This window comes from Brachyhypopomus gauderio, chromosome 7 (assembly GCF_052324685.1).
Source record: "Brachyhypopomus gauderio isolate BG-103 chromosome 7, BGAUD_0.2, whole genome shotgun sequence".
Classification (NCBI taxonomy): Eukaryota; Metazoa; Chordata; class Actinopteri; order Gymnotiformes; family Hypopomidae; genus Brachyhypopomus; species Brachyhypopomus gauderio.
Genome location: NC_135217.1, coordinates 22880826 through 22896855, shown reverse-complemented (window position 1 = coordinate 22896855; position 16030 = coordinate 22880826). Strand labels below are relative to the sequence as shown.

The 16030-nt window shown below is 42.1% G+C and overlaps 1 protein-coding gene across 2 annotated transcripts in view; it reads left to right on the top strand.

Annotated features, from left to right (window-relative positions):
• The window catches only part of vipr1b (vasoactive intestinal peptide receptor 1b), a 53793-nt gene extending 45668 nt beyond the window's left edge, over positions 1-8125 (top strand). For both annotated transcript variants that reach the window (XM_077012662.1, XM_077012664.1), the window contains exons 7-13: positions 392-545; positions 877-937; positions 1140-1212; positions 2467-2558; positions 3131-3260; positions 3828-3869; positions 5062-8125. In XM_077012662.1, coding sequence (XP_076868777.1) covers positions 392-545; positions 877-937; positions 1140-1212; positions 2467-2558; positions 3131-3260; positions 3828-3869; positions 5062-5256 — 747 coding nt within the window. In that variant the 3' untranslated portion in view covers positions 5257-8125. The remainder of the gene's footprint in view (positions 1-391; positions 546-876; positions 938-1139; positions 1213-2466; positions 2559-3130; positions 3261-3827; positions 3870-5061) is intronic.
• The last annotated feature ends 7905 nt before the right edge of the window (positions 8126-16030 follow it).

Below are 16030 nucleotides of genomic sequence, written 5' to 3'. Positions count from 1 at the left end.
TGTTTATTTTGATATTTGAATGTTCAAAGTCAATCTTCCCACAGTCCGAGGCAAGAGGGCTTCATAGATTTGTAAAATAGTCATTTAAAATTGGCATCTAATGAAATTTGTGACTTCGCTGATCTCATTCCATTGTTAAATGTGCAATTGTGTGAATGTTCAGTGAAGGTCCTTTGTTGTAATGATTACAATCGGTTTCCAGTAAAAGCTGAGTGCACAGGTGCCATATGTGGAGCTGTGGAATAGATCATTTGTTCAATTATTACAGAATTGGCATTTACAGTGATACCTGCTGCTGCAAACTAACAGTGTGTACGAAATGTCAAACATATGTGTGCTTTAGTTCACCAGTTTCATTTGTAATGGCCCTGTTGCTTGTACTGGGTTTCAGGTTGGCTGCAAAGCTGTAATTATATTCTTCCAATACTGCATCACGGCAAGTTTCTTCTGGCTTCTGGTAGAAGGTCTCTATCTTCACGCTCTACTGGCCGTGTCCTTCTTCTCAGAGAGGAAGTACTTCTGGTGGTACATTCTAATTGGCTGGGGTGTGTAACATACATGTTGTGTAGTGGGGCTGATAAATATTTAGTAACAACTTGATTAATTCAAGTATTATTGTCAAGATTCCACTTAGTTCCGCTATGCTTAGTTGCACTATGCTCACAAAGTCTCCTGAGATGAAACCCATATTACTAAACATCTCTCACTATGACCTTTTTTAAAAAGAATATACAGTAATATTATATGAATATATTATACATTTTTTAAATCAAACTGTAAAAAAAAAAAAAAAAAAAAAAAAAAAAACATAAAATGTGTACAATCACTCACCCGTCAATGACTCACATTGTGTACACATGCGTTTCATCGTTACAGGAGGGCCAATGATCTTCATCACAGCCTGGAGCTTTGCCAAAGCTTATTTCAGTGATATTGGGTGAGTTCCCAAAGTGCCACATTCTTGCTTTTGAGCAGTGAAATCACCACTGTTAAATGACCACCTCTAAGGGTTCAATTACTCTCCTACGTAGTTAAAACTGCCGTGTTTTATCTCTGTGAGTCTTATTGTAATTCCGTGCTAATAGAGTGCATTTGTGATAGAGTAACTGTGAGAGGCTCATGTGATTCTCCCCCATTAGGTGCTGGGATATCATTGAAAACTCTGATTCATTCTGGTGGATTATCAAGACGCCTATATTAGCATCAATACTGGTGAGCTTGCTCTCTCCCATGGTGGGAATAAGATAAATTTACCAAACTCAATATAAGGTTAGAATGTCATATGACAATAGTAATTAGATTAAAGGAAAATGAAGTTTATGCCCTTGGTATTGTAGTTACTGTGAGGAAACGTCTGGTGTTTTTCTAGTCATTTCATGTATTTTGTGAGTGTTTGTTGAGTTGCCTGCTAGACCAGAACAGTGAGGAATGAGGCTGGATCTCAGGAGAGCAGGTCACATGTGAAATATCAATAAGGACGAAAGCGTGAAGAGCACTTACTGATGCAGCCTTGAGCACAATGGACCAGAGCTGAGCGTAAGGAAAGAGGACACAGAAGATCAGAAGATGGAAACACCGCCTTCCTTAGCGTGGAGAGACCCAGCAGTATTACGCATGGAAAGGATTACCCAATGCTATCAAATCACGAGAGCTTAGTAAACTGGCAAAATATAATCACTGCAATTATGTATACTACACAAGCTGACAACAGTTATTGGACAATTAAAGTAATGACACTGATCTGGAGGGGGCCCAAGGACCAGCCAGCAGTGAGAGAAAAGGCCGATTCCTTAGACTGACAGAGTGGGGACAGGAGACCGAGTGGAGATGAGATTGGTTTAGGATTCATCCTGGACGATTTATAGTATTGCCCTTGTGACTGCTGGACAAAAACACCATTGTGGATTTGTGGTCTCTTGGCAAGTGATGTATTTTTTCAACACGGTACAACTGGCATGCCACCTGCCCTTCCTGTGCTTGATTGTGTTCTTGGGTAGTTGTGCGTATAACTGACATAATCAAGATGTTTAACTACCTCCGTTGTGCAGAGCAAGAGTGGGGGGGTGGGGGGGGGGGGGGGGGGGGGGGGGGGGGGTGGAGTGCAGGGGAGATGGGGGGGGTGAGAGGAGTGGTACGTAAGCAGCGAGTGATTTGTGACCAAGGATGGAGTAGATGCCTCTCATCTCTACCTATGCACATAATAATCTGTTACATGCATGTTGCACACAATTTCCATTATTGCTGCGTTCTGGGTGCACAACCAAATGCTGCCTTTAGTTTTGGCCCCTCTGTGAAACCTGCACCTCCGCTAATAGACGTAAGCTTTAGTTAATGCTGAGCCGGTGTGAGAAATCACTTTAAATAAGTCCATTAGCCAAGCCAGTCTCTGTAATTGATGCAGTGTGACATTGGAGCGAGATCACACACAGATAATATACTGCTGGTGTTGTTTTCTTCCGATGACAGATGAACTTCATCCTGTTTATTTGGATCATACGCATTCTGCAACAGAAGATCAACTGCCCTGACATCGGGAGAAACGAATCGAACCAGTATTTGTGAGTGCTTTCTCAGTTTGTCATTGAGTCAGAGTGTCCTCCTTGCATTTTGAGGACAAATTGTAGGTAAAGGACGTTTTCTGAGGCGTGTTTATTGTGACAGGAGTTCAAGGCCTGACCTCTAGCCCACAGGGCACAGGAGTAAAACCTTGCATGGCATTTCATTTGGGGGGATAGGAGGTGTCATAGCAAACACTGCAGCGCATGTAACATTTATCTCATTTTAATGAGAGGAAAAGGACATTTTAGTTGTTACCCCGCACACAGCAGCGTGGGAGACCTCGTTACCCCGCCTTCACGTCTGCAGACGGGATGGCAGCTCATACCACCCCAGTCCAGATTGAAAGTTTCTAAGTAGCTTTCTGTTATGCAGCACACACGAGTCTCGATGCATCGAGCCGCTGTAATTTCATCCCATCACTGCTGCGGTTTTACTTGTGTAATATTCTGCTGTCTCGCCCGGTGATGCCCAGACGGTGCTTTCGAAGGGAGCCCTGGCCTACTAATACCTCCAAATTACAGATGAAAGAAAATGTCTCACCCACAGCCGTATGCTTGTTTGTCTTTTGCAGGAGGCTCGCGAAATCCACACTGCTGTTGATTCCACTTTTTGGGATAAACTTCATCATATTCGCCTTCATTCCGGAGCACATAAAAACCGAGCTGAGGCTGGTGTTCGATCTCATCCTGGGATCCTTCCAGGTATAAGCTCACTGCCTGGCATTGTGCCAGGCTTTCTGGGCTCTTCCTAATCCGTTTGCCATAATCTGCACTTACGAGATAAAGTGGGGGAAACTCTTGAGCTTATCCAAGGTTTTTCCATGGTCCAGGGTGTCTGTTCACTGAAACGTTCAGCAGCCAACCTGGGTGATCCAGGGATATCTCCGTCTCACTCTATGGCCCAGTTCCAGTTGCATTTTGTTAACTCATTTTACTGCTGTTTTTAACTAAGCTCTCGCCGCCCGTGTAATTAGGCCCGATTTAGTCAAAACCTTCACACAGGCAGCAACAGTATGGCGGTGTTGGATTCAGGGACCCACACTCCCTTCAGCTCAGCTAATTGTGCGGCAAGAGTCAGGGTGGAACTGAGGAGCAAATTCTAATTACACTGGATCATCGTCATGTCCCTGGGTTAAATGAACTTGCAGGCATCCCTGGAACTGCAGCACAGTGTAATTAATTTGTGCAGTCCTCCACAGGCTGGGCTGAAAAAGCTCTTAAAGGCCCTTTCTGATGTGCGTTCAATTAAGACATTTCCTCTGTTTGCAGGGCTTCGTAGTTGCTGTCCTGTATTGCTTTCTGAACGGAGAGGTAAGAAACCTGCTGGCTGTTTTTAATTGTATTTAAAGACACAAAGCTGTTCTCTTTAACTCAAAGATGAGGATGAGGAGCTTTGCCTGCTCTTTGAGAGTGAAGATTCCTGTCTAATGGGCTCCCATCTCAACTTCATCCACGCCTTCCCTCTCCAGCTGCCAGTGGGACAGGCGGCCGTGGTACTGTGTGCTGCCTGAGGTGGCGCTCTCACACCAGGCCTGTGGTGCACGTCTGTGGTGCCAGCACTTGTGCCGGGTCAGAGAGGTTTGGCAAGACTTGGGCTTTGTCTAACATGCTTAGCTCCAAAAGAGTCCAGCATGGTCTACTGAAAGGCCTGACCTGTCTTTATGCATATTAGGCCATAAAAAACGGGTCTCAATCTGGATTCGGGTCTCAATATTATATCCAAAACATCAGTCATATGGAGAAGGCATTTATGATTATGATTTAGCGTTTCTCTTTGCATCCCTCTTGCCGTCAGTCTATAAGGCGTTTTTACGAGACTTTTCACATTTCTCTGGGTGCTAGAGCCTTGAGGATCCACAGATAAAAACCCTGGGACATCCAGCTACAGCAAGAATGCTATGCTAGCGTGTAATTGGCATTCTTCTACGTTGGGAGTGTAAGCTTTTAAAAAGTGGCATCTGCACACGGCCTCTCATGTGAAGTAAAGGTCAAACGCACTCAGGAATGAGGAGCAGTTTGTTTATATATTATTGTGCAGCACATGAATTTAAAATCGTGTAATAAGTAGTCCTCTAAAGTAACCATGGATTTTGAAAATTAAGAAAAACTTTATTAGGATGTGTACTGTCACCCATAGACCTTATAAGACATGACCTTTCACACATAGACCATGTGATTGTACATAACCACTGCCCTTTTGTTTGTTTTTAATCTTTTGCTGATTTACCTGATGTTATTTGCATTTTTTAACAACAAACTAACATGGAATGGCCCCATTCGTACACATGGCTTGAATGCTGAAACTGGACTTTGATTTTTTATAACTATGTTGTTCTGATCTAATTGTTGTGTTTAGTCAGTAGCTTACAGATTTGGAAGGCAGTCCAAGCCAGAGCTGATCAAAAGTCCACCTGGGGGCGTAGCTGTAGAGGCGAACGTGTCCGTAAGCTGGTCTCATCCACACTCCTGTCCTCATGCACCTCCACCGCTGTCTGCTCCTCAGGTCCAGGCTGAGATTAAGAGGAAGTGGAGAAGGTGGCACCTGGAGAGGTTCCTGGGCTCTGATGCGAAATATCAGCATCCACCTATGGGCAATAGCGCCAACAACTTCAGTACACAGATCTCAATGCTGACCCGGTGCAGCCCAAAAACCCAACGGGCCTCCACCTGCCAGGATGAATCCTCCGTCATGGTGTAATCCACACAGCATAAGCAGAGACCTAGATCTGACCACATGCATGCGCTCTTGTGGTAGGACGCTGTCCATACGTCTGAGGGCCGGACGCTTCGTGAAGTCCACTCCACAGGACAATCATCTTTAGTAGAGGAGGATGTGGTCACAAAATTATAGAAACTTCCTACAGATTCAGGTGACGTGAAAATTCTCTGAAGATACGTCAAATTCAGAGGGGAAAGCATGATAAAGGTTTCTCTGGAACAAAACAAATTTCATCTGTGGTATCAACTTCATGTGGGTACAGTGACTGAACACTGAATCAAACGTGCCATATACAGGATGTTCTGGACTTTGACATTGCTATTGACATTATGCAGTCTTTGTCCTTATCACCAATACAGTATAGCTGAGGTTGGAGAATACTTACAGAGGAAGATTTAGAACGACCTAATCAAACAGCTTTCTTCTCTAATATACACTTCTGATTGTATATGAAGATGAATCTGTTGTATTTGGAGTACACATCTGTCAGTACAGGGCTATCTGGACAACAGGGGTTCTCAGTCCTGGTTCTGGTGAACCCTCGCATTGCAAATTGTCTCTGTTTTCCCTATTCTAACACACTCATTAATCTCAATAGTTAGGTGTTTTAGGAGTAGGAAAAACACCAGAGTGAGCAGTTCTTGGTGACTGCAACACTTGCATACACGATCAGGAATAAAACAAACTGAATTACATGATCTGGAATAAAACAAACTGAATTACATGATCAGGAATAAACCATACTGAATTACATACATGATCCAGAATAAATCATATTGAATTACATACATGATCAGGAATAAACCAAACTGAATTACATTCATGATCAGGAATAAACCAAACTGATTTTTTACTCAGCAGAGGAACTGAGACTGATTCACAGACTGTGGAGGATGAATAAAAGCAAAAGTCTTTCCCCTTGAACTTCAAGTCTTCTTTTAAGTAAATGCAAAAAAGAAGAAAATGGATTGTTAAATATCCAGGTTTTTATGGAGATACACTGTAGAGACAAAATGTTACATTTCTCCCAGACTCTTTGTTCTTAATGGTATTTGTTCTGGTAACTTTCACAACCACAGTGTGCATGTGAATTTGTGTGTGTGCGTGTGTGTGCGTGTGTGTGCGTGTGTGTGCGTGTGCATGTGTGTGTAAAAAGAAGTGATTTGGAAGCTGAATGCCCTTCTCTGCACTATCATTTTCATTCCTGTGCGGCATCATTTCATCCAGTCACGGTATGTGTGGTTTGCATGTGATTGGATTAGTGTCACTGTGTCCTGTCGTGTGGCTGGAACATGATAGGATAGTTTTTCTATTCAATGTCAGGTCCCACTTAGCAGTAAATAGTTACCACAAGGTAAACAGATACAGAGAAGTTTAGATCCACTGTGTGAATCTGGGTATTTTAAAAAGCCTCTGTAATGCATAAAATTGTTAAAATCTAAATGATCTTATTTATTATACAGGTCACAATCAGAACGTATTATAAATGTATATTTGCATATATTAATATGGAGATGGAGGTGAGGAGATGACATGGCTCAGTTGTCCTCCCATGCTACCATCATCTCAATTGGGGTCAAAATGGCTAAAGACAATCATTAGGTCCAAACTTTATTTGCTACAAAATGCGCATACCAGATTAATTTGTAACACTGGAGCAACTCTGGGTTGAAGCGCCCAATATTGTACTGATCTCTGAACTTGTCCAGCGTGTAGTACTGAAACAATATTGCTATTATGCAGTGACAGCTTGGCCTGTGCGTGGTGTGAGGCTACGGTGCTTGACAGAGCAGAAGGATTTGAGGTTTAGCAGAAGCATTTCAGGGGGATCATACAGTGGTGAACTGGTGATGAATTCACATACGAGAAAGCAGTTCAGTTGAGATGTTGTCCTAAGGGTTAACACTAACCTTAATAAGCAGGGTCACCTCAGAATAAAAATAATTTTTCTCAGTGGAACAATACTTTGCATCATATTGTGGAGGTACAATGTAAAATACCCTGAGATTTGTACATTTAATAAAAGATTAAATGTACAAAAAAACCCTAAGTATTAGATAGAGAGGAGGTACATCTGTCTGAATATTGTTTCATAAAGATGCTATTATTTAATGATTAAAAAGCTTGGTATCATTGTCTCATAATGTCATTTTTAAACACCACAAAAGAGATGACCGCTCATTCGTCTACATGGTGAATGTACATCCTCGGATAGATTAAAGTAGACTTTGTGCTGAAATTTCATTTAATGGTTTTAAAATATTATTTGCATAATGTTGGGGGTTTGTGTGCTAATTTTGTAAATACATCTTTAACAACATGGTGACTGTAGTGTCTCCTGTGATCTACAGGTTTTTATTGTCAAGTTTTAGTGAAACATGTAAATTGTGTTTTTTTAATTAATATTCCAGGTGGGGAATGAATCTTTGTGTCTCTGTATTGTGAAAGTGAAGAAAACTGTTTGTGCATAATATATACTCAACACAATATATAATATTATATTGCAGTCACTATATAAGAACAACACCAGCCTTTAGTACCCCATGATAATCATACATCATGACTATATAAGAACAACAAGAACAACACTGAAATACAATACTACAGGAGTCACTATACAAGAACAACACTGATACACAGTACTACAGCAGCACTACACAACAACACTGATATACAGTACTACAGGAGTCACTATACAACAACACTGATATACAGTACTACATGAGTCACTATACAAGAACAACACTGATATACAGTACTACAGCAGCACTAGACAACAACAACACTGATATATAGTACTACATGAGTCACTATACAAGAACAACACTGATACACAGTACCACAGGAGTCACTATACAAGAACAACACTGATATACAGTACTACAGCAGCACTAGACAACAACAACACTGATATATAGTACTACATGAGTCACTATACAAGAACAACACTGATACACAGTTCTACAGCAGCACTACACAACAACACTGATATACAGTACTACAGGAGTCACTATACAACAACAACACTGATATACAGTACTACAGCAGCACTAGACAACAACAACACTGATACAGTACTAGAGGAGTCACTATACAAGAACAACGCTGATACACAGTACTACAGGAGTCACTATACAAGTACAACACTGATATACAGTACTACAGCAGCACTACACAAGAACAATCACAACATACCGTGCTATACAAGTACAATGGCAATCTTTCTGAACATAGTCACTGATTATTTTTGTATACAGGCTTATACCTCCTGTGTTGGAGTACTGTAGATGTATTTTTGTAGAGCTAAAAGCAAAACATGTATTCCAATGATGTTTTACAATGTTCACCCACCAAACCATTGCAAATAAACTACATATCGCACACCAGCACTATGCTTATTCAATTAAAAAACTAAAAAGCTTTTATAGGAATATTATTATGTATTAATAATGCAATGCAATGTCATTTCTGATTGTCATCATTCACAAGGACTAATTAGAATACTGACCAGCTCCCAACCTCTATTTGGATTGCATGTCAACTTTCTGTGTGTTACCCTGTCCCCAGGAGAGTGCCCTGCCAAAGACAGTGACAAATGAATCTACCCCCCCACACACTGAAGACCTTATATTTACTAGAGTGCACTACCCTTCAATTCAGGCCCCTCATTTTATATTCATTGTAGTTTCAGGACAAAGCTTCGTCTCTCAGAAAAAGCCTCATTACCTGGATTTTCTTTACTGCGCATGTAATTTTTTTTTTTGGTCAAGAGAAAGTGGGTTTTTTTCATCACAGGCTGTTCCAGTTTGAGCACACGTACCAACGTGGTGAACCAGCCTGATAATGCAGCTGTAGACAGAATGTGGACAGTCTGACAGGTTCCGGTTGAAATCTGAGTTAGTTTGTACTTTGCTACACTGCGCAATGTTAAATGAAACTCAAAATTAAACGTCAGATGGCCAGAAATCGTAATTTAGGCCTACATTCTCTTTGAATTCGAGTTGCATCTCCAGTTCCACTCTCGTCAGATCAAATAAAGATGCAACTTGTGCTCCACTCAGAGGTTCGGGGATGTCATACCCTGCCCTCGTTAAATAACAAGAAACAGGCTCGTATGGCTTGCCTCTCCAGGTTTGAAACGAGTTTCCCAGTAGTTCTTGAAAATGCTATGTGAAGTTCATCTTTCAGCTTTGCCGCTGCATTATTGAAGTGACGCACTGCAAAATGAACAAGAGTGAAGAAGCATGCAGGTTGGGATCTGACCACCTCCCATGCAGCAGGACCACACCAGTTCCCACCAGAACACAGGGTCTGGAACCTTCCATGTACTCTGGGTGACGGGACCACACCAGTTCCCAGCAGAACACAGGGTCTGGAACCTTCCATGTACTCTGGGTGACGGGACCACACCAGTTCCCAGCAGAACACAGGGTCTGGAACCTTCCATGTACTCTGGGTGACGGGACCACACCAGTTCCCAGCAGAACACAGGGTCTGGAACCTTCCATGTACTCTGGGTGACGGGACCACACCAGTTCCCAGCAGAACACAGGGTCTGGAACCTTCCATGCACTCTGGGAGACGGGACCACACCAGTTCCCAGCAGAACACAGGGTCTGGAACCTTCCATGTACTCTGGGTGACGGGACCACACCAGTTCCCAGCAGAACACAGGATCTGGAACCTTCCATGCACTCTGGGAGACGGGACCACACCAGTTCCCACCAGAACACAGGGTCTGGAAGCTTCCATGCACTCTGGGAGACAGCACCTCATTTGTTGCCATTCACATGGAAACAGGTATCCAATCTCAGACCATGCTGCAGTATTTATGTGTGCTAAAACATTGATGCAGAGAAAGTGCTGGTAACATCTATCTCTGTTTAACATTAAGGCCCTTTTCTACAGCAATATCAGACTCTTCTCTCCTACCTTTCACAATATCCTTGGCAGTTACACTTCAGTTCAGTTCAATTTTAGTTATATAGCAACATACCAAGGTGAGGCTAAAAACTGCTGTATACTATCATAAAGGTAAAAGAAATTAAAAAATAAACCCAGAAAACTTCTGCAAATAGACTACCTATAAACATCATCCTGAAATACTAAGACATACAAGAAGGTTTTGAATTAAAAAAAATAAATAGGCCAAAGAATCAAAGTGTAATGTGAAGGGAGAGACTATGTCAGACTGTCCCTGATGTTAGGGCCCAAGCATTAAAGACACAGCCTCCCTTCTTCAACTTTGACCTCAGGACCACCTAGAACCCCTGATTGAACCGTCTGGAGCTCACTGAATGCCCCTGTGACTAAGCCAGGGCATAGCAATTATCCAGGTGACATGACACAACCGCATCAATCACTCTGTATCTTGCATCAACAGAATATAGTCTAATTCATGCTATATTTCACAGTTGATTTGATGAGTCAAAAATAATTCCCCAAGTTTTTTGGAGAAGTATTAACTCGGTATAAGTGGACCAAGGGCTGCCTGCACATTACTCGAAAAAAATATTCAGGACCAATAATTAGTACCTCTCAAACTTGGTTTAAAGACTCCAGGGGACTGAGAACCACAACTAGGGTTTGTGCCCTTCTGTTCAAATAGGAATGAGGATTTCCAGCCATTCTGGAAGTGCGCTGCTCTGAAAGATTTTGACCCCACCCCAATATCTCAGAGTCCTCATAAAGCAAGCTCCAGGCTCTCATTAGCAGGGCGAGCTTCAGTAAAAGATCTTTCCAGGGAGTTTGTTCCAACTGCCTGGATATTTTATTTAGCTCATGTCAGCAGGCAAAGTTAATTAGAGAAATCAGATGGCTGATATATAATCATGGCAGATCTCTTAAACTTGAGGACATACACCAGTTCATGGATTTTCAGTGGCACTAATGATATGTATAGAAGACTGATGGGGATGTGCATGTGAGTAAGTCGCATTAAATATAAAGACCTACAGAAACTGATGGTGTAACCTGGGAAGCTTAGGCAGACTGTGACTTAGGCTGTATTTGTCTGGCTGTGTTTGTCTGGCTGTGTTTCTACGGTTGTTTTTCAATACTCAGCCAGCTGCGAGTTCTTTTCTGCACAACTGCATTTGAATGTTCATGCCTACCTTTCACGTTCTTTAGAATCAAGGTTACTATTAATGTTATTAATTAATATTAACACAATTATAATGAGCCCCTCCACACACACACCCCACCACCAGGGGCTGAATCCATCAGTCTGTTGCATTTCTCTCCTCTGTGCAGTGCAAATATGATTCATGTGGCAGTGGCGGTCACACTTTGTGCATGGCGTGAGCTGCACTCAGGGTAGGGCTGGTCTGGGTGAGTGGTGCTGTGAGTCATAATGGGTGCAGTCCCCCACCTCCACACCAACACAGCACTGCAGCACATCTCTCACAGCCTGGAACCATCACACATCCCTCTCCCCAGCCAACCACAGGCAAGGCTGTGCCTCTTTATTCCTCCACGTGGTTTAAACCAGAAGGTATTGCAGTGAAGGTTCCCGGAAGGCTTCGGCTGGTATGGTTTCAGTTCTGGCCAAGACACTTGTATGTTTTCCCCATGATACAGGCCACTACACATGTTTTCTGCCAAACACCAGGACCTGGTCATAACTGGATTAGGGCTGTTGTGTGGAGGGGAGTGTTATGGGGCTCCCTTGCTGTAGTTTTGCTACTGATTAAAAAAGGAAGGTTCTTTGCATCATTTCATAATTTGTTGAGTTTCTTCTCAGATGTGTCTTAGGTGCTGATATCAGTCAGACTTTCAAGGCAATATTCAGAAGCTAAGATCATTTAAATTAAATAGAAATAAGAGTACAGTTATCTTTAATCATGCCTAGAAATCTTTACATTTAAATTAATTCTGCCTTAGCGGGAAGTACAAAGCACATTGCTTTAATGTTTCAAACTGACAAATTTTGGAAAAGTATTCCACTCATTTCTGATTGACTCATTTGCTTTCTCAAACTGCAATAAGTTTCCTCTGTGAATCGTGGCAGTGACAGTAACTTCACATTTCACACAATCTGAAAATTCTCCACATTTTAAATCGAGCCAGTGCTACGATAAAAGGAGAAGCCTGCGCAGCCTAAATCCATTTAGGATTGAATTTCCATCAAAGGAAGTTTGACCTGCTCCCTGTACAATATGCTGTACTGCACCCCCAGTACTACAATGTGTACTGCAACATCTGTACTACAATGTGTACTGCAACATCTGTACTACTATGTGTACTGCAACATCTGTACTACTATGTGTACTACATCCTGCATCTCTAATACTGTGCATCAAGACCAGGATGGATATTATCATCTCTGGACATATATTATCGTCTTTATTATCGGAGAACTTTAAATGTAAATACCATCTCTAATGAAATATTACTGTGTCCAAGAGAGACAACATGTATGTTTTCTGAATGGAGGCCATTGCAGTGGAAGGTGAATGGATGCTTTTGAAGTAGGTATGAGAAACCCACTCAACTTCAGAAGTGTAAAGCTACACTTCTGAAAAGAGGGTTCCTCATCCAAGCAGGTGTACTGCTGTCCTGCTTAAGACATACGAGGAACCCTCTTTTACTTTCATTGCTGAAAAATAATATCTTTGCAACCTTTTAAAATGAATTTCAATTATATTCCTATTGGTCATATGTGATTGGACATGGTGGCCAATCAAGTAATTTTTAGTTGTTAATTATGCTCATGATTTGCATTTGGAATAGCTTTGAGTTCTTTGCAATAATGTTATCAGAGATCAAACAATGCCAGTGCTGAAACCATGATGAACTCATTAGCATAATCAATTAAAGACAGATTTAGGGTCAGTGAAACAAGCAGTGATTATCTTGCCTTATTTACCAGCTATCAGATTACATGCTCACCATGAGACTTCTAACCCATTCCTGCAACACATGTTCCTGCACATAGGAAAACAAAATCACAACTCATTACATAACAAATTACCACTGTCATCATCCACATAACTTTATCTTATAATTGAATAATTTTAGTGCTTTAACAATATACTACAGTTACAATCTGCAGGTGGCTTGCTGGTCTGCACACAGACTGAACCAGAATCCGAATCCACATGTCTCCATGGTTCCTCAAACTATGAGCACTACGCCTATAGCACTATAGAGTGCAAAGGCCAAGAGCACTATCCTTCTCCAGCCTGAAGGAGAGGAAAACTAGCAAGAAGATAACCAGATGTCATTCCGTCACAACATGGACACATTCTTAATGTGTTTCGATTTTTCATTTTTATTTTTTACAGGGGGAGAGATGAACTCATGGATGAAACAGACCTCTGAGATCAAACACAGTTTTATCAGCAATGGACTTTTCCACCACACTCCTCAGGGAAGCACCAAAGTAATTCATCTATACGTTTAAGGATTATCAGTGATATATGACTCATATTGTAAAAAAAAAACTCTCCACTGAGACAGCTCTTGCCCAGCAGGGCATCGGTGCTACCTGCTAACATGGTTCATCCAAAAAACAGACATATTTGACTAATAGTGCTTCCACTACCGAGCTGTGGAAGGCTGGACAGTGCTGCTTGCAGCGTGGCAATTTTTCTTCCGTCTTATCAGAGCTGCAGCAGAACAAGTGTTGAAGCTAAATGGGTTATTTGAAATTCCGCACTCAGCCCTGCTCAGCGTTGGCATGGGACCTCAACCAAAACTACACACCACATGGACAACAAGTGAGCAACATCTCCAGAACGAGGCATTTTCATTATCGGTCAGCTCACATCATATTAAAAGGACACTTCTAAAGGCATACTTTTGCCCTCCAATGGCACAACCAGTAGGGCACTTCCAGCATACAAATGATCACTGATGGCTCAGTGGCTGAGACTTGGGACCCATTAGGTTTGGCCCTACATCCTCACGATTCACTCAAATAAAATGACTACACAATCCATCTGCTGCAAGCAGCTGGTTAGAGATGCGTGGCATCTCAAGCCCTGGGAGCAGATGCAATAATCAACTCCACAGCCACCCACACTTGTCCAGCCCCATTTGCACCCCGGCTGTTTTAACTTTGCTGTGCACCGGGCACGGCGGCCCGTGAGTGCATGTGCGACTCTTCGTCTGTGCGGTTCCGCGGCCAGGTGACCCTCTGCTGTAATCGCCACGTGTCCATATCAAAGAGCTTCATGCCGGCCTGACCCATGCGCCGTACCCAGCATCTCCCTTCTCACGCTGGGCGGCACCAGCGGCCGCCAAACACTGGGTCCAGAGGTCTTCCCACACACTTTACAGCAGCTCGTCCTGCAACAGAGGACTGTCCCAGTCAGCAGGAAGTAGCTCAGCAGTATTCCTGTACACAGTCATGTGTCCAGCCTAGTTTTGTCCCTCTTGAAGCCATCCAAGCAGCAACCTCATGCATCCTTCTCTTTAAATAAAATAAGTAAAATGTTTCCAGCATTTCCTTTAGGTGAAGTATTAAAAGAGCGCAACTCAACCATTGCTAACAACAGGCGGACAATTGGAACCACTACTTAGTACGATTGTATTTGCATAATAATAATTAATATGAACATTGAATAGGATCATTTGCATAATTACAATGGTTGCTATTCATTTTCATTCACTGTTAGCAACATTTTGACTTTTTAAAACTTTTTTTTTTGCCAAATATCCACCAAATATCTAGGCCCCTACTATCATAATAATATCATAACTATTCCCATGGACTTCAGTCCAAAACAAAGTAGCATGCAGTTAGATGGGCTGTAGTTTTAGGTGAGTGGGAAGAATGCATCCTAATTTGGTCCTGATTCTTCGGGATCTTTCATCAGTCTTTAACACAGTAAACCACAACATCCTCCTCTCCGTTCTCTCTGAAGTAGGCATGACTGGCTCTACATGGTAACTGTTCCAGTCCTGTACAGATTGTTGGTCCTTTCAGGCAATATAGAGAAGATCCACATCCAACTGTGCAGACTACACTGATGTCTTCAAGGATTCAGAATCAAGTCCTTGCTCTCTTGGTGTTGTAATGCCTTATCGTGTCTTCCCCTACCACTTTCTATATTGACAATACTCAATTAATCCATTCCTTCCCACATTTTGAGGTTTTCTGACATCGCTTCATGGATGAGAGTTCAGAACCCCAGAGAGAGAGAGAATCTCAACCCCAGTGAGACCAAGTAAGACCCAGTGAGCTTCGTTACATCACAGGAGCTCCCAATCCACACCACGACCACCATCTTTGGGCCATCAGATGGACCGGCTCCTTCCTATAGGTCAATAGTACAAGCCCATTCATCCCTTCCCATTCTATTGCGGAAAAGGCCTGTGTTCTTTGAAACTCAATTGTGACTCGCCTTAAACCGAAGACAAGAATGAAGACTCTGCTCTGTCCTGGCTCCCAGATTTGGAAGGCACTAAGGAATTAATGTCCACTGGCTGTTTGAAAATCTCTTCCTGCCTTTAACTGCAGACTGATGACTCATTTTTTTGAGTAGCATTTATTTGGAGTGTTTAATGATCACTAATCCTGCCCTTGTGATAATATTGCAGTACTACAAAGTAATTGAACCCTTCTAACCCTTAATGTATGATAATGAATTTATTGTTGTTTGGTATTATTTCACTAGCATTCTCTGATATATCTAGCAGTACCCTAGTTAAATGTTCTTTTGGACTCTACTGTACTATCTAGGATGCATTCTATGAGTAGACGACAAAGCACTTTTGTATGTCACTCTAGATAACAGTGTCTGTTACA